A 23,253-nucleotide genomic window follows, 5' to 3' on the forward strand; every position below is an offset into this window, starting at 1 on the left:
ACTACTAAAATAATCCTAAAACTATTAAAGAAATTAAATGAGCAGTTAAAATATTCCCATTTTTTAAAAAAGCAGCACTAGTTTCACATGGCTTTTACAGGAAAGACTAAAAACACTCCAGAAACAGACCATTCGAATCTTATACAAACTATTTTATAGAACAAAAAAGAAGAAACTCTTGACAACAGGTTCTATAACCTTTACAACAGGATCATTCGAAAACAGTATGAGGAAGGGGAAGTTAAGCCAGCCTCAGTTGTGAACATAGATCTAAAAATGCAAACAAAATATTAGCCTTCCCCAAATTCTTAACTGTGTTCGTCATACTAATAGTCATGAAGAATCATGGCACACGGTATCTCAATCAATGCAGGAAAAAAACATTCAAAAACCACCTATGATGTTTTATAAATCTTACCAAACTAGGAAGTACCTACCAAAAACTTACAGAAAACATTATTCTTAATGATAAAACATTAATAAAACTCTCTTTAAATCAGAATGGCCACGTCACTATTTCTACTTAACCAATGCAGTGGAGCCAGTGCAGTAAGAGAAACTACCTAGCAAGTTTGCATTATTCGCAGACATTCTACCTCCCAAGAAAACCAAAAAAATCTATAGACAAGATGTTGGAATTAAATAAATCATATATATTCACTTAACCCAGCCATGGGAATGGAATGAATGAACTAGCGCTAAATGCAGAAACATGGATAATCTTAGAAATAATGTTGAGTGTAAAAGGTAAGCCAAGGATGACCATGTACCACATGAGACTGTTTTTATCACACTCAAAATCAAACAAAACTACACAATGCCTTGTTTAGGGATATAATTCTTGTGGTAAAGCCATTTTTGAAAAAGAAAGGGAATGAATAACGAAATGCATGGGAGTGGTTGCCCTGAGGGGAGAGAAAAGATGGGATCAGACGGTGCACCTACTAGTAGCTTCTAGCTCTTTCAACGGGGAAGGGGAGGGGCTCAAAAGTATGGATTTCATCCATCGAGCTTCCAATGTGCATACGTTGTAAATACTTTAGTAAATGCGTCAACTATTACATAAATAAAACAAATTAATTAAACAGATGGTGGTCAGTAGATATATATTTTAAGTTGTAAAAGAAATAATATAAATGGAGCCACTTTAAAATAAAGTTGGAGCTGCCATCCCAGAGGAACTGGCCTGCACATCTTACGACTCTGCCCAGGTTTCATTCACAGAAGGGTTACCACAGGAAACACCGTAACCACCAAATACGAGGTGAATGGATGTCTGTTACTTTGAGAAGTGAGCACAGCCCTCAAAGAAGAGAAAGGGGAACCACAGTTTTTGAGCAACAGCCATGAGCTAAGTGCTGGGCTGGAGGCTGCCGTATCTCTTTTATTCTACAAACCCAGAGAGCCCGTGGAAAGCCTTCCTCCAGTGGCCTCCCTCTCCAGCCTGCCCTGCAGCAGACACACACTGGGACCTTCCTTTACAGTCACCAAGTTGCTCTCTCCACTAACCTAAGCACAGGTCTCTTCAAACCCTGAACGACTCGACTTCTAGATCATCAACAACTAACTTGCAGAACCTATAATTTGGTTCTGGTATAGTACTCAGGGTATCAATAATCTAGCCACATGTCGAATACATTTGGACAAAAAAGCTTAATAGATCAAATATCAGACCCAAACGTCGTTTCAACTTTGAAGAGAAAACATGATTGACACACATGGACACACAGACACATACAAAGATTACAACCTCACTAGTAGTCAGAAAAATATATATTAAAAACAGTGAGCTTCTACATGTCGGTTTGCATGCATGCGAAAGACAAATCATCTCCCATGTCGGTGAGCGATTTTACATAAGACTTACATGTAAGTTTACATATAAGTTTATATGACCTTTTTAAAGAGCAATTTGGCAATATCAGTATTTAAAATGTGCATACGCTCCCATCCAATAACTTCATGTCTAGGTGCCCACACAGAAAGAAGTTTCTCCCACATGTTCGCAAAGAGAAAAAATCGCAAGAACTTTCTTCGAAGCACTGTCTGTAAAAGTGGGAGGAGGGAGGAAGGGAGGGAACACATGTCCATCATTTTTTTTTTGTCTTCAAGTGAAACTGAAGATCTAAAATTGCACATTCTCAACAAGAATCTTAAAAGCAAATGAATCAACAAACACTTACCTCGAAAAGGGAGAGGACAGAGTCCAGCTCCTCCCTCTGTGACTTGTTATTCCCTGGAATACATTTAAAATATGAGTGATCATGACAAAGTGCAAATTTCAGGATATTAAAAACTTACTCTAAAAGGTATCTTAAAACACTTATGCCTCCATATCATTTATTCGTTCAAATAATACTGGGTGGTAGTGCGGCACCCATGCTGGGAACGCAGATGGACCACCAAGCCAGCCGGCCTGGGCCCTGGCCCAGCAGAGCTGCTCCTTGCTAGCTGTTAAACACAGCTTCCATGTTTTCCAAGTTGTTATCGACCCCTGACAGGTAATTCGCTCGTGTCTCAGTTAGTTACTCATGAGGTCAAGATAGAATGCACAGGAGAAAACAAAGACTTCTAATTTTGTGATGGGAAGAGGCACTGAGCAGTAATAACTATAAAAAGTCATCTATCTCTTTAAGCAATTGCACACGGTCCTTTTGATAATAACAATAATAGAAATCCTCACACCTACAGCAGCAGTTACCACTTACTGTCTAACGTATATACCAACCGCTGTGCTAAGTGCTTAGCACACATCATCTAACTTAGGAATCAACAAACTTCCTGTAAAGGTCCAGATAATAAATATTTTAGGCTTTTCATGCCTCTCTTACTACCACTCAACTCTGCTGTTACAGTGCAAAAGCAGCCACAGACAATACATAACTGAATGGGTATGGCTGTGTCCAATAAATATTGATTTATAAAAAGCAGCAGCAGCTGTTAAGTTGTGGATCCCTGATCTAACTGAATGCCCACAGCTCCATGAAGTGGCTATCGTTCATTCACTGAACAAATACGAAAGCATGTCTCTACGTCAGGGGGTATCCCAGGTACTGAGGATAAAGGAGTGAACAAAACACAACCACCCTGAGGAAGCTTACACTCTGGCAGGAAAAGGGGTTCAATAAATGAGTAAGTGAGAAAGCCAACAAGGAAGGCAGGTGGGGAATGCCAAAAGCGGTGGTATGCAGTTTTGACCAGTGAAGGCAGGGAGCACCTTGCTGATAAAGCGCATCCCAGTAAAGCTATCAAAGAGGTTAGGAGCGAGCCACATGAACATTTGGGGGTAAGAAATTTGGGGGGAATGTTTTCCAGGCAGAGGGACTAGACGGTGCAAGGTCCTAAGACATGACAGGTTTGGCAAGCCAGGAAGAGAGGCAAGTGTCACATGATCTCACTCATATGTGGAATCTTAGGAACAAAATAGATTCAGAGACTTAGAAGCATGGAACAGACTGAGGGATCTCAGAGGGAAGGCGGGGTCAGTAAGCCAGTGGGAAGAGATTAACCGAAGAACTTCTATGCATATATGCATAACCCACGGACACCAGCAGCAGTGTGGGGAAGGCCTGGGGCGGGGGGGGGGGGGCAGGTAGAAGAGGTCAAGGCGAAAAACAAGGGGCATCGGTAATACTTTCAACAATAAAGATAAATTTTTTTAAAAATACATAAGCCATAGTTGTCTGAGTAATAAATAAGTAATGTGTCGAGAGGGGGAAAAAAAACATAGCAAAGCTTACCTTTTAATTTCAAACTGTTTTCCAGCGTTATAAAATTTTCATAGAAGATGAAATATATCTGAGAGTAGTTGGTCTCAAAAAACTGCTTAAGTTCACCTGCGTCCACGTTGTCTGAAAAGAAAAGGTTTTGACTTATGACAATAATCCACACAACTGTGAGAATTCACAAAAGAGCTTCTCAGAAATGAAAGAAACGTAAAAAATCGTTTTATGCCTGTATAAAACAAAACAAAACAAAACAAAACAAAAGCAAAATGGTATTTCCATCCCTTTATTCCTCACTGCCGAGAGAGCTCTGAGTGGGCTTGCAACCCCCCCCATGGGCCGATGCCTGCAGGAGAAGGGAGTCAAGGAGATCAGAGCCATGGGGGCACAGTACTTAAGACCAGCTAGAAGGTCAGCACTAAGTGAGGGTCTAGGGAGGGAAACGGTGAGTTACTTCCGGTTAGGGGAAGGAGAAGTAGAAATTCATGGGGAAGGCAGCTTGAAAAATAACTTTGCTGGTGGAGTCGGGGCCCAGGCTCTGCTCCCTCCCTGCTGACATAAAACCAGCCAAAGAGAATTAGCCTGCGAGCTCAGCACCACACCCACCCACTTCTATCTGGGCCACTGGCCGATGCCTTCCCTCCAGCTTCTAGATGACCTGTCCCGTTCCTGTTTGGAAGTGGTGAAGCCCTCCCCGTGTTCCTAGAGTTGCCTTGAGCAGTGTTTCTCCCTGCTGCACCGGCCACGCGGCGCTGAGCCCACAAGTCTAGCTGGGGTGGAGCTAACAGGGGCCCAATCATCCCTCACAACTCCCACTGGAGAAGTTACCCACTGTCAACACACCTTTGTACGTTTCCCTTAGCAAATAAGGCTGTTTGTGCCATTTGCTCCAAGGGATGCAACCTGATGCTGCTGAGCCAATTATGGTGGCAACATGCTCCTTGCCAGTGAAGTGTTTAGGCTCAAGCCTGTGACCCAACACTGGTCAATAAAAAATGGGAAGAATTCTAATGATGTCTGGACAAGATAAATTGTCCTTAAAGGGGACCCAAAGGAAAAGTCGTTGCTTTTTCCCCTCCTTGACATTGTTCTATCTGGGCCCAATGCTTGCAGTGGCTGAGGGCATTTTCCCACCTGAGGGGCAGAACTGCCATGTGGAGGGCACTAAGGAGGCAAAGTAGGGAGGCAGAGAGAGCGTCTGGGCCATCCACATCACTGAACTGCTAAGTTTGCTGACTCTGGAGCCACTCTGCCTTGGGATCACTTTTTATAGGAGAAAAAAATTATTTATCATTTACATTTATTTGAGTTTTCCATTCACCTGCAACCAAAAACATCCTTGTGGATGCTGAAATAATAGTAAACAAATACGAGTATAACTGAAAAGGCTATAAAAGTCATATGCCTCCAATTCATTTCCTAAGATGACTTATTTTCATCTCCTTACACCTGTAAGGTAAACCAGATGTAGAAAGTAAAATTCTTAGAAATCAGAAAGATGTTAACACTTTGCTATCTAGGACTGACAGGTCATGTGTAAAAGTAATACTGTATATACTCCAACGATCTAGTGCTAGAGTTTTTAAAAGTAGATCTATTTTTATCTTAAACATTTTGACACATGTCTCAAATGCAGGATTCTAAAACTTTGTTTTTAACAGAGATATCAAGTATGAATATAATAAAACATAAACACCAATGAAACAGAATGTTCGACTCAAAATGCTTTACATACATTTTAACATATCCGTTCCTTTTGTAGGAAGCAAGTTTCATCACCCTTCTTATGTCAATGAACAATTTCTTCTACTTTTCTTGATCTGAACTGGGGCTGGCCTATATTACAATCAAAACCACTCAGTAGGGAGAGAGAGACAGAAATAAAATGGATAAAGCAGGAGCTAAACAGTGACTTCTAAATCTCCATTTCCAACAACTAAGGAAGAAAAAAGTGGTGTTGGGGGTAGAGAGAGCCATCTTACTTATGTCAAATTATTATTAATAATTATAATAACAGTTTACAAAAGAGCTTTGTATACATTAACTCAAGTAAACCTCCAACAGCCCAGTGAGCAGATACTGTCAGTGGAGGGTCGGAGAAGTTAGGCCGCTACCAGGACTCGAACCTAGGCAGGCAGGCTCCCACATTACCCACCTAATTCAGTCGATTATTAACAGAAAGTGATCAAGGAGGTTCGGGGAAGCATACCTGGAAATGACAATTTTTTTAAGTACATAAGAGAGATCTGGTAGAAGTCACAGAACTAAATAGTTACAAAATGCAAAAGAGAACCCAGAAGTTGGTTTATTTAGGACACCAGAGCCAGCTTACAGGTGGAATGACCTTCCTCCTGAACAAGTTAAAAGGGTGGCCTTGCTGTGAAATTACCTCAACAGACACTGCCATAGCCTTCTCCAAAGGGCTGTCTTTACCTCCAGAAAATCATCACACTGTGCCCTGCCTTGGCCACAGCCACAAACACTATCACATCTGCTGTATCCCTTACACAAGAAGCCAAAGGCTCCTCTGGTTGCCTGGCAGCCACTCTTCTCACTCCCAGGCCACAATCTGCTAAGGCTCGGGAAGCCAGGACGCTCACAATCTGAAGGATGGCAGTGAATAATCTGTTGTATGAGTCCAATGAAACAGGGTACGACCATTTAAGTATTACGTAAGTCTTCAATTACTGACGTGGAAAATATCCAAGGCATGCTAAGTCAAAAATATAGTGTTAGACCACGTATAATGACTATTCATGTAAAAGTGTATTTATGTGTGTACGCATCCGAGATGGAAAGAGCGGGAGCTTGAGAAAGAGAAGACAATGCGCATGAACCAGAGCAAGCCCAGAAAGCATGCTCACCAGAATTCTAACAATGACTATCAGGAGATTGCAGGATTGGAGGGGCCTTTTCACACTTAATTTTTTTTTTTTTTTTTTTTACTTATTCTTACTAATCAAATGTTTATAATAATAAGTAAAATTTTATAACCAGAAAAAAAAACTACAAAGCTATTTTTCATTTTGGGAGGAAAAAAGGGCTTCCAGAGTATCCCATAAAAGAAGTATTTTTCAAAGCCTGACTATTTACCGTAAAAAAAGAAAAGAATAGCCCTAGCTGTTTTGGCTCAGCGGTAGATACGTTTTTAACCTGTAAATTTACATATCTTAGATTAGTGAAAAGTGACATTTAAAACATTGGGTCTTGTCATTTCTTTGTGACTTATGTATACATGTATTTTGAACATTTATTATAATTTTTTTGTTAATATGTAGAAACTTTTAATGTGTTGGGTATATAACTATAAGTTTCAAATATTCTTCCAGTTCATTAATTACTTTTTGAGTTAAAGGTAATGTGTCTGTTTGTATATGTATTTATTTTAGGAACAGGAAGAGAAAAATGGAAACATTATCTTTAAAAAAAAAAAATCTGCAATATGAGACACAAACACACAGAAAGGCCAAATGATATTCTACTTCCCCTCCAGGAGTTCAGCATAAGTTCTCCTACCTCAAGCCTATCTGACCCAAACACAACCTCATTTTATCAGACATAAAATCACGGAATAAAGAGGTCAGCGCTGTTTGCACCAGAAATATGACCAGTTGGAAATAAAACATGTCAATCCCTTTAAAAAGTTTAAAAGTAAAGAAGCCACAAATGTCATCGGTTCCCCTTTCTTCATGCAGCCTTGGAAATGCTATCAAGGATGCCACTGACACAATTTTCACCACTAGTTACAACAGGTTCTTTTTTGAGGGTGGTGACTCAGTTTTGGATTTTTGTAAATTTAAAGTTTTTCATAGTGTCTCCCCAATTTTGTTTCTATGAAAGAATATCTGGGGTCCATGCCTAAGCCTCACCCAAGCAGGTCCTCACTTACCAACAGCTCTCTGGCCCTGCTGCCCCTTCTCTCCCCACCATAGTCAAGGTTTTCCAACTCTTCTCCCTGTTGTCCAGAGAAACAGTCCTTTCTTACAGCCAAGGACTGTAATCCAAGGCGTGAGTCTGGTGATGAGTGCATGCACACAAGGGAGAAGGTTAGGGGGCTCTTTCAAGAGACCTTAATTCAGTCTTTTTAAAAAATTTTTAATATGTTTTTATTGATTTCAGAGGGAGGAAGGGAGAGTGAGAGAGAGAGAGAGAAACATTAATGATGAGAGTCATCGATCGGCTGCCTCCTGCACACCCCGTACTGGGGATTGAGCCCAAAACCCAGGCATGTGCCCCGACCTGGATCTCCTGGTTCATGGGTTGACGCTCAACCACTGAGCCTGCTGGCTGGGCATCATAGTCTTAATCATTACTTTAATACGGTGATTTTCAGCCTTTTTCATCTCATGGCACACATGTATTTCTAAAATTCTGCAGCACACCAAAAAGTATATTTTTTGTTGATCTGACCAAAAAAAAAAGTATAATTTTCGACAGCTATTGTGTTGGCTATTGTCATTTTTTTATTTGACAATCTAAGGGAAAAGAGGTGAGTGCCCCTGACTAAATAGTCAGGTACTGCATGTTTTAAAGATTCTTGAGGCCTAGCCAGGCGTGGCTCAGCGGTTGAGCATCAACCTAGGATCCAGGAGATCGGGGTTCGATTCCCGGTCAGGGCACATGCCCGGGTTGCGGGCTGCAGTCGATCAATGACTCTCTCATCATTGATGTCTCTCTCTCTCTCTCTCTCTCTCTCTCTCTCTCTCTCTCCTCTCCCTGAAATCAATAAAAATATAAAAAAAAAAAAAAAAAAAAAAAGATTCTTGCAGCACACCAGGGTGCCACGGCACACCAGCTGAAAATCGCTGCTTTAATGATAGAAACTTCTGACGGGTGACAACGATCTTTGGGGCAGGAAGGCTTTAGGAAGTTTTCAAATCATCCACACAGGAGGCTGCTACTCACCCACAGACATAGATCCATCTCTCTGGAAATCATATTTGCATGGTTTTTTTTAATATTTATTCTAGATTTGGATTGCAAGCTCTGGTGTCCCCAGTGCTGTCTACAATACCTGGCTCACAGCTGGTGTTGGATAAAAAAAAAAAATTGTGAATGAGTAAGGGGTCGGATGCCTGAATTCAAACCCCGACCGTCACCAGCTGCATGCATAACCTCGGACAAGGTTCTTCACCTTTCTGTCTCATCTGTAAAATGGGGGTAATGTTATTACCATCCCACTTGGGAGGGTTAAGTGAGTTAATACATGTAAAAGTATTTCTAACAATGCTTCGCACTCGGAAAGTGCTGACTAAATGCTACTTATTATTACTGTTTGTTACAAAGAAGGGCCTATGCCCCCAAGAGGAATCAAGATGAGCAAGAAGCTGTGGATGTTCTCCATGTACTGACCGTCTACTGGGGGAGATGAGGCAGAACACAGATAAGAAAACAAAGCCAAAGGCTGCAGATGCCAAAGCAGAGGCACAGAGTGCCCAGAGAACTCTGAGGAAAGAGCACTCCAGGGCGGAGGGACAAAGAGAGCTTCTGCCAGAGGTGTCATGTGCTTGTGCTGTCTCCCGGGAGAAGTTCAGAGGGCAGGATGGGCAACGCCTTCTGGGGAAAGGGAGGGTGCTTTAGTCGGAGCTCTCCAAGAAGCAGACACCCAACGAGACAGATTTAGGCACTAGGCACGCAAGAGAAGTGCTGGGGGAGCTGTCTGTGAAGGGTGAAGGGCAAGGCCTGAGAAGGCAGGGAGGGGCTTCGGACCACCATGCGTTTCCGACCCCTGTGAGGGAGGGGAGGAAGGAAGGAGGGAGGGAGGGGGGAGCCTCAGACTTCAACACGTCTCTGAGGTCTCGGTCAGGCCAACAGGAGTCCTCAAGCCTGAGCCACTCCTCAGAGGCAACTGGGTCTCACAGGAACGGGCCATGTTACTACTCCTGCTTGCTCAGTGACTGGCTGAGTAGCCCTAGATGCTCAGGGACTGGCCGGGAGTAGCCCTAGATGCTCAGGGACTGGCTGGGAGTAGCCCTAGGTGCTTAGAGACTGGCTGGGAGTAGCCCAGATGCTCAGGGACTGGCTGGGAGTAGCCCTAGATGCTCAGGGACTGGCTGGGAGTAGCCCTAGATGCTCAGGGACTGGCTGGGAGTAGTCCAGATGCTCAGGGACTGGCTGGGAGTAGCCCAAGAGAAGCTCAGATTTGACTAAAATGTGGTGGTGGATCCAAGGGCAGCAGCTGGAGCCATCAGTCAATCATGTCCCTGCAGCAGGAGATCTGAGCCGCGCACTCTCAGGGCTCCCACAGTTGGACACAAGCAATGTCACTAGCACCTTATGTGTCTTGAAATGTGTCCAGTACCCATAAGGTACTAGTGACATTGCTTGTGTCCAACAAGCATGCTTGAGGCTCAATGAATATGTGCCATCCCTTAAAATGAAACACAGGACAATATCAGTGGGGTCCTTATCTCTTCCAAAAGGGATTTTTTTAAACCAAACCGCCATTGTAATAGCTAAATCGAAGGGCATATTTAATGCTAAAGATTACAACTGACAGTATTCATTATCTTCCAGATGTGGTTTCAATTTCTAAAGCCATATAGAAGATATAAAAATGATTATGAAACATCTCCTTTCAAAATGAGGATTTGGAACTTGGAAACAACGCTCTCCGAGGGAGCTAGACGGCAAATCCTTTACGAACTGGCAGCGATTTGATCAAATGAGAATAAGAGAAACCAGTCTGCAGAAGCGTAAAGTGCTACACGAATATCAGAAACCAATACAGTCAATAAAGTTACATCTTACGCGGGTTGAGATGCACTTAGGGCAAAAATGGAGCAAAATGAAAATTACCCTTAAATACTGGAGCCACATCCAGCAGGGGAGATGCTGCCACAGTGAGAGGCACACACATATATATACCTATATACATATATGCATATTTCCCCCTTCTGGCCAGTCATTTAATACATTAATTAAATGCATTTATTAGATCACTCCCCAAAAGAACAAGGAAATATCTTACAGGTTACAGTAGCTCCTTTATTTTAAGGAGATTCACGGCCCAGAGGAGGGACCCAGACATGCTCAGTCCCTATCACTACCCCAGGGGCAAAACTGGCTCCGTGGGTCCCTTTACCTCCTACCTTCACGGGGAAAAGAGCCCATCGTGTGGGCACTCCCTCCACATCACCAGCACTCGGCCCCCCAGTCCTGCTTCCTCCACGAGGCCGTGGTGGAGGAGGTGCCCCTCCTGTCCAGGCTGACCTGCCCCGTGCCCCGAGTCTACCTCAGGCTACATCTTCCTCTGCTTCTGTCCCCTTTCTCTCCACTGCTTACTCATTGGCTCCTTCATTAGCTCCTTTTCCAAAATATAAGTAGACTCAAATTCCCCCGGTCTTAAAAAACATACAAATCAGCCCAGCTAGAGTGGCTCAGTGGTTGAGCGTCAACCTGTGATCCAGGAGATCGGGGTTCAATTCCCAGTAGGGGCACATGCCTGGGTTGCAGGCTCGATCCCCAGTAGGGGGTGTGCAGGAGGCAGCCAAGCAATGACTTTCCCATCAGTGATGTTTCTCTCTCCCCCTCTCCCTTCCTCTCTCTGAAATAAAGATATATTCTTTAAAATATATATATATAAATCATATCTACACACACACCCCCATCCATCTTTGATCTGGAATTTCCCATTCTCTTCCCGGCATAGTAATCTGTACTCTTTCTGCTGCAAGACCCAGAAATACGACTCAGGCTAGCTAAGGCATCAACAGGGTGTTACTGGCCCCTGCCACTGAAAAGCTCTGGGGTGGAGATGGCACACAGAGAGCTGACGCCCTCGGCTCACACGGGTCCACTGGCCCTTCTCACTCTCCATCTCTCTGCCCTGCCTCCCCCGAGTGTGAACTCCATCTGAGGCACGTGCTCTCCACGCGGAGAAAGATGAACACATGCAGCCCGGGGGGCATCCTCAGGGCCTGCAATCCAGGGAGACGGGGACTCCTGGACCATTCACCGAGGAAAGGCATGGGTTTGGGCTCTGTCCTCTACTTAAAAACTCTTTACCAGATCCCCCAACATCTACCCACACCACAGGATAAAGGCCACTGAGCACATGCGTCCACAGCGGCCACACCATCACCTCTGCACAAGGTCCTCTTTGCAGTCTCCTCACCCCCAACTTGTCCACCTGGGACACTCCCAAATTCATTATTCAAACCCGCCTCGACCTGACCTCCCTCAGGACATGTGCCATTAAAAGAGGCCTTTCTCTCTGCCTCCTCTGCACCTGCAGCCACCTCTACAGGTTCATCCACCTCGCTGAGGCACTAACACCCTCATGGTACATGTAGTTGTTTACATGTCCATCTCTCCTACCAAACAGTAAACCCTGGGCTTGTGCCTTAATTGCTGAAGACACAGGCCTACCAAGCAGACACACACACAAACATATACACAAAAATGTCTGTGAAACTGATTTTTAAAAGACAAGGATACTTAATACATTTATACATTTTTTTTTAATTTTACTCTACAGTAACTTATATTCCTTCTTCTAAAAATAATTTTAAAATTTAAATCGAATCAACTTGCTATTTTGAACGCTTTTTTAAAAATAATTCTCTACAGTTTTATTTAGAGACGAAAGATCAATACTCTAAACATCTAGTAAAAGTTGTTATGCTCATTGCAAATAAAGCACAAACAAAATACAAATACAAATTATAAAAGTTTACATCAAGATACTCTGGACCTACCAATTATCTCTTCCCAGAATAAAAGGTGGAAGCCAACCTCTCTCAGTTATCTCCAACACATCTGACCTCAATCAGACTCTTACCCTAGTTCACCTCTCTCACATCAGAAGTCTAGACAATCGCAAGTCCTAGAAGCAGGGAAGGTGTGTTGGTGTTAACACATATGTGTCCAAAGTTCATTTCACATTCCAGAGGCTACAGATATAAAATGTTACTAATCGATTAAAAAAATAACAAAAGGAACATCATGGCATAATCCCTTGGCTTCAAACAAGGTCAAATGAGAGAGACCATGCTAAGACTGCCTGAAGAGCCTGAAATTACACCTCCCAGCTTTGTTCTATCTGTAAAATATCCTTGTGGCACTAAAGTCCATGCAAATACTCTACACCTGCTAAGGCCTGCCAAGGGCACAAAGAAGCCAATGAACACAAAAAATATAGAAGGAGTCTTTTTATCTTCTGACTTATTCACATCAAATATAGCCTCTCAAGCTCCCTAGAAGAACAGAGTAAAAGAGAACAGGAAGAGAGCAGCAAAACTCAAAGCAATTATTTTTGGGAGACATGCAAAACCTGTTAACATTCATTCCGGTGGGTAAATATATGTTCTGGCATGTAAATACGCTTTTAAGTCAGATAACTAGCAGAAGCACAACATGGGTTTTATAATTGTAAGAATCCCAGCTCTGCCACCTATTGGCTGGGAGTTGGTAGACAAGTAGTCAGCCTCACTGAGCCTCGGTCTCCTCATCTGTAGGTTGGGGTAGTAACACTACCTTCATCATTGATGGTGGAAAGATTCAATGAGATTCTGATGGTAATAAGCCATATCATGGCTTTCTAGCCTCTCATTAAGCCCCAGACCCCATGTCCTATAACCTCCAGACATTTCCATTTGGATCGTGCCTTTTTCTCAAAGTCAACATACAAAACACAAAACTCATCTCCCGGTCATTAGCCAGGATCTCTTCCCAACTCTTCTGGCTCTACCCATGACACTCCAATTCTCTCAAACACCAAACACAAATTATCAAATTATAATAACGTGTTTACTGCTAGTCAAACCAGAGAAGAGATTGCAGTCTCCTGCCTCGCTGCTGGCAGGCCCAATGGGAGCAACATTTAGAAAGCAACGTGATCAAGTCATAAACATGTTAACACCCAGAAACCTGATTCCAAGGGAATCTATTCTAAGAAAATAATGCGAAATATAAAAAAAGCTACTTCCCAAGATGTTTACAGCAGTATTATTTATACTGGAGAAAGAGGGAGGAAGGCGGATGAGGGAAGAGGAAAAAACTATTTAACCATCCAAAAAATGGTAGGCTAATTATGGTATACAGTCTCAACAAATGTTTGTAGTTAATAAAATAAGAACAGCCCAGTCAGCATGGCTCAGCAGCTAAGCATCGACCTAGGATCCGGGAGATTGCAGTTCGATTCCCGGTCAGGGCATATGCCCGGGTTGTGGGCTCGACCCCCAGAAGGGGGCATGCAGTGACTCGGTCTCATCATTGATGTTTCTCTCTCTCCTCTCCATTCCTCTCTCTGAAATCAATAAAAATATATATTTTTTTAAATAAGAGGCACAAAACATAAGGAAATGCTAATATTAAATAATTTTAAAAGGCAATATTTAAAATTGTAAGTGGGCTTGGCTTAGCGGTTGAGCGTTGACCTAGGATCCAGAAGATCAAGGTTCGATTCCCGGTCAGGGCACATGCCCGGGTTGAGGGCTCTATCTCCAATGACTCTCTCATCATTGGTGTTTCTATCTCTCGCTCCCTCTCCTTTCCTCTCTCTGAAATCAATAAAGATATTAAATTAAAAAAATAAAATAAAATTGTAAGTAAACTTAAAGCAATAGATGCACACAAAAAAATACATACCAAAACGTTCTATTTTGCTCTGTCAGTATACAGAGCATTTGTGAGAGACTATTCTCTCCTCTGGTTCCAAATATTTGGTCCAAACCATGGTGTCACTTGATTTCACTTGACTTGGCCTCTGATCCCAAATCTCTTTTCCTTCTGATTAACCACTCCTCGCCCAGCTTCTGCAAACTTAGCTTTCATTATTTTACTTAGAGAACCACTCCTACCGCACTGGCTCTTTAATAGCCCACCCCTCCTTTCCATTCGTGGAACTTCTTATTTCAGGCCCTTGTCATCCTTGCCTGTGTTCAGTGCCACCCCTCCCATCAGCCCAATCCATTTTTCCTGGCTCCGTTGGCAGAGAGGAAGTTCTCAAAACTTATCAGTTGATCTGCTAAGAATTCTCCAAGCAGGCCCTCTCACCTGCAGGGTAAGTCTGAGCTTCTAAATGAGGCAAACAAAACCCTTTGTGATCTGGCCCCCAACCTGCCTCAGCTTCTCCCGGTCAGGCTACCCGTTCCTCTCCTCCCCCTCAACCCCCTAGACCAATTCACTGTCCCGCCCCTACTCCTGGCCTCCACAGCACTCTAGTCATTTATCTGACACTGTGGATGCCCTCAGGGCCAGGGTTCCAGCACCCTATCCCCTGTGTCCAACATTACCCCCATCACTCCCCACTGAACAGAGGAAGAGGCAGGCTGGTGTTCCTCACCCTCCCACATCATTGCCATGGGCAGTCCATCTTCCCTTAGTTCAAACTGCACCCCCCTACTTTCCCCAATTGCTAGCCCTGCTCTGCCCAATGTGTAGCCACTAGCTAAATATGGCTACTGAGCACTTGAAATGCAGCAAGTCTAAACTGAGATGTGCTATAAGTGTGCTAAGTACACACTAGATTGCAAAGACTTGATATGAAAAAAATTGTAAAAAATTGATATTTTCTTATTACCTGTTGATAATATACATATTAGATGTATGAGGCTAAATAAAATATATTATTAAAGTTAATTTCACTTATTTCCTTTTTAAAATGTGACTACTAGCCCTAGCCAGTGCGGCTCAGTGGGTAGCGCACTGGCCCACACACCTAAGGGTCTCGGGTTCGATTCTTGGTCAAGGGCACATACCTGGGTTGCAGGTTCAATCCTTGGCCCAGGTCAGGGCATGTGTGGGAGGCAACCAATTGATGTGTCTCTCTCACATCAATGTCTCTCTCTCCCTCTTCTTCTCTCCCTTCCACTCTCTCTGAAAAGCGATGGAAAAAATATCCTCGAGTGAGAATTGACAAAAGATAAAAAATTGTGGCTACTAGAAAATTTAAAATTAGACATGTGGCTCATATTATATTTCTATTGGATAGAGCTAGTTAAACTGTTCTTCAGGGCCTAGCCTGAGTAAAACTTTAGGATGCCCCTATTTTTGTGCCATCCTTAATTATCTTTTTGCCTCCTTGTAACCCTATAATGGAGTCTACCATATAAGCCACTATTTAGCTACATAATGCACTATTGTTTACTATTACCCCGATTCTTCTTGCTATAACAATGCCATTTCTATACCCTGTTTTGGGACTCAGTAGGCACTCAACTTTTAATTAGACTTGGGACCTTTGCTGGAGCACGATAGCAATACACAGTATGTTTTTTGTTTTTATTTTGTTTTATTTACTCTTTTACTTTCCCAGTAATGACTGAGACAGTGTAGGGAGAACTGGAAGTCAGGGGACCTAACAGCTCTTTCTTTTTCCTCTAATTAACAGAATACATGTTGATCATTAGTACATGGCTTGGCCCCTTGTAAGGCCTGCCTGTACCTCAGTTTCCTCCACTGTAAAATAAATCAGGTCAACTTACAATATACAGCCAGATCAAAGTAGCCAAGCAAGTTCTAATTGGAGTCATTACCATGATACCAAGAAATACTCTACTTTTCACAGCTAATTGTGTTGTCAGCCTATTGTCTTAAATACAGACTAATTTTTATGGAAAACAAGTCCATCACAATTATCAAAATAAGAAAGGGCGGGACAAACTACCTACCAAAATGCTCTCCTACCTTATTAATGATAGTTAACAATGGGACATAAACTGTTAAGTGCCTACTCCAAGCTGAAATAGCTTATACAGCATCCTCACAGACATTAATTACCATACCCATTTTACAGAGTAGAAACTGATGTTCATAGACCGGCTAAGTAACTAGGCCAAAGCTATGTAGCTGTGCTGCAAATTCAGGTCAGCAACATCATCCCTGTATGTAAAAAATGACATCTTTATTATCACTTGAAGATAAAAGTTGTGCAAAGCAAGACTATAATATAAGTATACAAATAAAAATACAATACTTTCTATTCATGTCCTTCAAATCATTTCCTTGATCTTGGCTAACTCCCATTTTTCAGATCAAGAGACCTTTTTTCCTAAGAAGACTTTTCCTTAAAGTAGCAAACAAGTGGGGTATGTGATGTAGTAGGAACTACTGTATTAATGTACTATTTTTCTTTAAAGTCTTTAAACCAGTTGTAAGTGAAAGCTTACATTAAATGTTATGACTAGAATTCCTCAGATATATTTACAGAAATCTAGTCCCTATGAATAAAGATTACAGTAATAAAGTAAACTGGGCCATTCCAAAAACAAATGCATCGTCATCAACAACAAAAAATACACCTAAAGAAATATCAAAGAATATCTGCATGTTACACAACTTAAGTTATAATGAGCTCAATGAAATGATAAGAGAAAGTTCCTCAAAATAACACACACACACATAAAGTGAAACCACAATCATATAGCTGACGTCTTTCTCACAATGCTAACAACGTACCTCTAAGAAACCAAACTGATCGAGGTGTCATTGATTCTGCCTTTACAAAATAGCCAACTAATCCTTCAGACTTGGACAGAACCAAAGCTGAAATTCTCTACCACAGAAAAAGTCTCCAAGTATTAAATGCTTTAAAGCCCTGCTCAACTCTCCTTATCAAAAGTATCCCTGCAGTCGCTGTTAATCAGTCACCACTGAAAACTCCACACAATGCGACCTGTGTGTGCCTGGTATTTCACTACAGGAAGTGGAAAGTTCAGTTTACCAAGAACACCACATTTCACTTTCAAAGGTCTTGAAAACGAATCCCTCCAGCAGTCCCTAATTTACATTTCATCCCACACTGAACAGAACAGTGTGATCGCAAGGAATCCGGAATGTGAAAACTTCATCTGGCCAAACCAGGTGTGCTCTTCTTACTCCTTTAGAGGTACTTCAGGGTACAGATAAAAATAACATGCCAAATTTAACCTCGTGAACAAGATCTTTATGTAAAATTTTCACCTATAAAATGAAGTCTTTCATTCCGCACTCCCTCAAGAGACGGACGCATTAAGACTACATGCCCCGAATCAGGTGATGTTTTGTTCATTTTAAGAATATAAATGGCATCTAGAAGAAACGTTAAGGTGACCTTTTCCCAGCCCCCAAATACACCCACGAGTCTACAGGCAGCAAAGGTGTCTGCATCCTCAACAAAAGTGAAGACGAAGGAAGTAAGAAAATAGGAAACAACACAGCCCAGCGAGCCAGCTACAGGTCACACGCGGCAGGTGACAGGAAGCCTTGGGGACACTTCACACCCACGGGGATGCGCTTCCTCCCAGGCCAGCTGCGGGCCCACCTGGGCTCCGGGGGCCTCCGCCCTGCAGTCGCCAAAGGCCATCCCTGTCGCCCTGGCAGCGAGGGAGCAGCAGCCCCCCTGAGCCCAGGAGAGGTACCCCGCCCCCGAGCAAACACGAGGGGCCCCCTTCACACCAAGGGCACAAAGAAGCTGAAGCAGCCAGACCCGAAATAAAGACAACATTTCAAAAGGGGGGGGGAGGGGACATGGGAAGGGACGTTACAGTGAAATTCAATGTATCCTGGGACCACTTGGGAGTCTCAGTCTATTGGGGGACTCAGACTCAAAAATAAAAATAAAATGTAAAAAGGGGAAGGGTGGATCGAAAGAGGAGACGGTTCAGCTGAGCCTATGCCAGGACCACTTGGGGTCTCGGTCTACTTAGGGTCCCGGGCTCCGCAAGTTTAGAATCGGGAGGGGAGCGGGGGGGGGGGGGGACAGCTCGCCGCGCGCGCGAGGAGCGCCTGGGGTCCAGGCTCTGCTGCGGAGGGGCAGTGGCGGCGGCGCCCTGCCTCGGGGTTACCGGTGAGAACGCGGGCTGAGTCCACAGCGGAGCGCTCGGGGACTCGGGGGCCCGGCGGCCCGCTTTCCGGGGAACAACGCCGAGCCCGGGGACGGGGTCGCGCGCCCCGCCCTCCGCATCCCGGCGCCCGCCCCGCCCGGCGCGCGCGCCCCGCAGCGCCCCCGACCCCCAGCCCGGCGCGCGCCTCACCCAGCAGCGCGCGCAGGTGCTTCAGGCGGGTCAGCACGTCCTTCTTGGGGTCCAGCACCTTCTGGGTGGACTTCTTCACGTCCCCGTGGCTCCGTCGGGAGAACATCCCGCCGCGGGAGGACCGGGCCCCGCGCTGGGGCGGGAGGCGCCGGAGCCGCGCGAGTCACCGCATAGGGTCCGGGCCGGCGCGTGTCGCGTGGGCCACTCACCGCCCCAGTCCGTGCCGCCGCCGCTGCCGCCTCGGCTGCGACTCCAGGAAGGAGGGCGGGCCGGCCCGGCACCGAGAGGGGAGGGGCAGGAAGGCGGTGTCAACGCCTGACCGACGGCCCCGCCCCGCGGGAGGCGCCAGCGGCCTCCTGGGCGCAGCGCTCGGGCGCGTGGTCGGGGACTCCGCGCAGGGCGCCTCCGAGCGTGGAGCCGGCGCGCCGAGTCACAAAGAAGCTTGCCCCAGGTACTCGCTGTACTACAAGTCCCGGGATGCACCGCGATGGAGCCCTCCAATCAGACTGGCCTGACTTTGGCACGACGGGACTCAGTGGGCCAGCGCTACGCACGCTCCCCGCCGTGGGCCGCAAGTCCTCCTGGGAAATGTAGTTATGCAGGAGGCGCGGCGCTGCGCCCGCCTCTCAGGTGCCGTTGGGCAGCCGCCTTCCGCCGCCGTCACCCTCGGGAAGCCCAGGGCTGCCCGCCTTCAGTCCGTGTGCCCGCCGCAATTCCCTCTGCTGCAACGTGAACCGCAGGAACATCTCAGTGAGAAAACTTTCAGGGCTTTTAAAATGCAAACCATTTCAAGCGCTGGCTTCCGGAATTGCACCAAGGAGCCAAGGAACCCTGGAAATCCCTTTGACCATTACCAAAATCGGGGCTCCAATTTCACACGAAAATGCATGGCTTTGGCAGGAGGGAAGGGCATGCCTGTGCTCTGGGTGAAGAGATCCTTGGTTTCTGAGACCCAGCCTCACCTGGAGTGTGCGAGTCCCTCACTTAGAGGGCTCCGCGGGATCTTGCTCCTCGCTTCGTAGGAACGGCATGGTCTCTGCTGTGCAAAGCCTATTCGCAACCCAGGAGGAGAACCAGAAATGGAACCTGAGAGACCTGACGCTCAGGCCCATGTGCCTTTTAAGGCCAGGCACCTGTAACGTGGGGTAAGACTGAGAAGGAAGATGGTCTGGAGATGTCTTACAAGAGATCCTACTGCATTCTGCTTCCTTTGATGTTTCAAATTTTGACAACATTTTAGCAAGTTCCTTGGCTGGCTGTTTAAAAATGTGGTTTCCATCAGATTGGGACAACACACTGTCTTTTTTCATTCAGCTGAACCGTAAGTTGGAGGAAGAGCCAGAGATTTATACAGCTTTGTGTCCTATTGAGCACAGTATTTGGCCTCTGGAAGCACTCAATAAAAGTTCATTAAATAAAAGGAAATGAAAAGCCAAAATGGTCCTTCATATTTTACCTATACGTGCAAAAGTATCTCATAATTGTTAGAGTCTCTATTTTTGGAGTTGTGAAAATAGCATTGATAGAACTGGAGTATATTCATACTAAAGGAATATTACTCAGCAATGAAAAGGAGTGGACTATTAATAAACCCAACAAACTGAATGAAAACTTAGACCCAGAGATGGAAACCCCACACTCAGGATGATGGCAGAACTGCCCTACAAGTCTGGGTCCCTAGATGACATCTTCATCAGGGCCACAAACCCTCCAACACTGTTACAAGAGAGAGAAAAAACCTCTCTTAAATCAAGGCATTTTGGGTGTCTTTGTTACAGCAGCGTAGCCTGTACTTGTTCCACATAGTAAGTCACAATATTCATTGCCAGATTCCTTCAAAAAGATACCTTTCGTTACATCGACTGAACAAAAATAGGACACACCTGTCTTAGAGAATTCAATTTTTCTGTTACAAACTAACCTGTCATTATACAAAAACATTTATTGAGCACCTACTAGGTATTAGGCATGAATCTAAACCTTGGGCATAAAAAATGCAGCCTCCTAACCTCCAAAGATTACAATGCAGTTGAGGGGCAGAATAACTAGATAAATAAGCAGGTAAATGGCAGTTTACAGTGAACATGTGACAATGTCAAAACTTGGTAGTACCACATATGATTTCACTTATATGTGGAATCTATAGAACAATATAAATGAACAAACAAAATAGAAACACACATAGATACAGAGAACAGACTGACTAGTGCCAGAGAGGAGGAGAATTGAGGGACTGGGTGAAAAAGGTGAAGGGATTGCGAAGTACAGATTGGTACTTACAAAATAGTCAAAGGAAATATAGGCAATAATATTGCAATAACTACATATGTTGCCAGGTGGGTACTAGAAATATCAGGGGGAACAGTTCGTAAAGTATATGGATCGTCCAACCACTATGCTATACACCTGAAATTAATACAAAATAATATTGAATGTGAACTGTAACTGAAAAGAAAAAAAAACTATAATGAGGTACCACCTCACACCTATCAGAATGGCCACCATCAAACAGCAAGTGCTGGGAGGGTGTGGGGAAAGGGAGCCCCAGTGCGCTGCTGGTGGGAGTGCAGACTGGGGCAGCCAGTGTGGGAAGCGGTATCGACATTCCTCAAAAAATTTAAAATAGGACTTCCATTTGGCCCAGTGACCCCACTTCTGGGAAGCATAAATTATTATTTTGATGTTCTTTGCCCACATGTATATCCATATGAAAGAAATAAAAACACTCTCACTTTCTATTGCATTAATTCCTGCTAGACTGTGAACTCCTTGAGGGCGTCACTTCTCTATGATTATTTCTGTAGCACTGGAAGTTCAGAGTCAAGTAATTTGCAAACACGTAAGTGCTATTGAGTAAATGTCCCACTTTAATAAATAAATAGAGATAATGAAATCAAGAGTTAAAAATTTGTGATGCAAATAAAAACCACTCCGAAAGGAACAGATAAGAGACAGCAAAGGGACCTCTCCAAGTATAGCTTGTTATAGTGTTAACTTTTGAACCATCCAAATGTTTTACATATTCAAAAATTAAAAATTAAAAACCTGATAATTGAAAGTAAACAGATAAACAGAATAAACAAATGAACCCAACCATATACCTAATTGGTAACATAACTGTATAGATAAAATCATTATTTCAAGTGACTTTTAAAGATAGTATTCTGATTATACCTCCATAGAGGGATATATTCTAATCTAAGGGCAAAAAGATCTGCAAAGAAATATTAACTGTTATTTAGGACTAAGATTTTTCAGTGTACAAGAAAGGACACACACAAATATCAAAAATCAAAGAAATTAAGTAAAAACTATAAAATAAAGTTTACCTAGAAATATCAATTTGAACTCATGATTTAAAAATACATGCACTGGTCCTTCCCAGTGTGGCTCAGTGGTTGGAGTATTGGCCTGGGAACCGAAGAGTCGAGGGTTCCAGTCCCAGGCAAGGGCACGTACCTGGGTTGCAAGTTTGATCCCCAGCCATGGCCATGGTCAGGGCGCGTATATGTGAGAGGCAACCAACCGATGTCTCTCTCTCACATTGATGTTTCTCTCTCTCTCTCTCTCCCCCCCTCCCTCCCTCCCTCCCACTCTCTCTAGAGAATCAATAATAAAAATATCTTCCAGGATTAACAACTACAACAAAAATACATGCACAGGTCGAAGTTCATTCTTTTCCGTACAGATATGTAGTTGTTCCTGCAATTTTTATAAAAAGACTTCCTTTTCCCCCCATTGAATTAATTTGGTACCTTGGTCAATTATCAAGTAAACATGTATGTGTCTATTTCTGTACACCCTGTTCTGTTCCATTAACCTGGTTGTTTAACCTTAAACTATTAACCCTCTGTCTTGACTCCTAAAAGCTGTATTGTGAGTCTTGATTTTAGGTAGTGTGTAATTTTCTTGTTCAAGATTATTTTGCCTATTAGGTCTTTCCCAATTCCATATAAAATCTAAAATCAATTTATTTATTTACCAAAAAAATAATAATATGCTGTATTTCCTAGTTCTTTTAATCTCTGAAAGGACCTAGAAACAACACTATCCAGTGGCAATTTGTTTACCTTTTAACTTTCACAGTTGGAATCGTTCTAGATACTTAAACCTGCCAGTTCGGTAGTCTCTAGAAAACCTAAATGTTCATGTATTTTATTTCCTAATTTTTCATTCATCAGAGTTTTTCCACTTGGAAGGATTTGGTTTTTTCAAATTGACTAAAATATCTTGTGCCTGCATATTAATCCTAATTGTCAGGAATATTATGTTAATTTTAGTATATGGAAAAATTCGCCTTCTAGCCACCAGTTTTCTTATCAGGTAAGCTCATTGTGCCTGTCCTTGGGAGAAAGATCTTGAGCATGTCAGACAAACTGTGAGTTCATTTGGATGCTTTTGCCACAGAGAGCCAACCCTTGGTGGACCCCTGTGACACACGGCCTGTTTTTATTCATCACAGGACCCTTTGCATTCTTGCTTTCTAAAAAAAAAAAAAAAATAGCTACAACCTAATAAAGTCAAGTTTTTTCTTGTAGCTTGCACCCTGAAATGCTGACGTAACATCTTAT

At 43.6% G+C, this 23,253-nt stretch overlaps 1 protein-coding gene across 3 annotated transcripts in view; it reads right to left on the minus strand.

The window, feature by feature from the left end:
- RALGAPA2 (Ral GTPase activating protein catalytic subunit alpha 2) overlaps window positions 1–19,139 on the minus strand; it is a gene marked incomplete at its 3' end in the record, with an annotated part of 223,245 nt that extends 204,106 nt beyond the window's left edge. For all 3 annotated transcript variants that reach the window (XM_081149681.1, XM_081149682.1, XM_081149680.1), the window contains exons 1-3: window positions 18,683–19,139; window positions 3,741–3,851; window positions 2,184–2,236 (exon numbers count right to left, since the gene is read on the minus strand). In XM_081149681.1, the coding sequence (XP_081005807.1) occupies window positions 2,184–2,236; window positions 3,741–3,851; window positions 18,683–18,788 (270 nt within the window). In that variant the 5' untranslated portion in view covers window positions 18,789–19,139. The remainder of the gene's footprint in view (window positions 1–2,183; window positions 2,237–3,740; window positions 3,852–18,682) is intronic.
- Window positions 19,140–23,253: the final 4,114 nt, after the last annotated feature.

The sequence above is a fragment of the Miniopterus schreibersii genome (assembly GCF_964146895.1).
Source record: "Miniopterus schreibersii genome assembly, chromosome: 10".
NCBI lineage: Eukaryota > Metazoa > Chordata > Mammalia > Chiroptera > Miniopteridae > Miniopterus > Miniopterus schreibersii.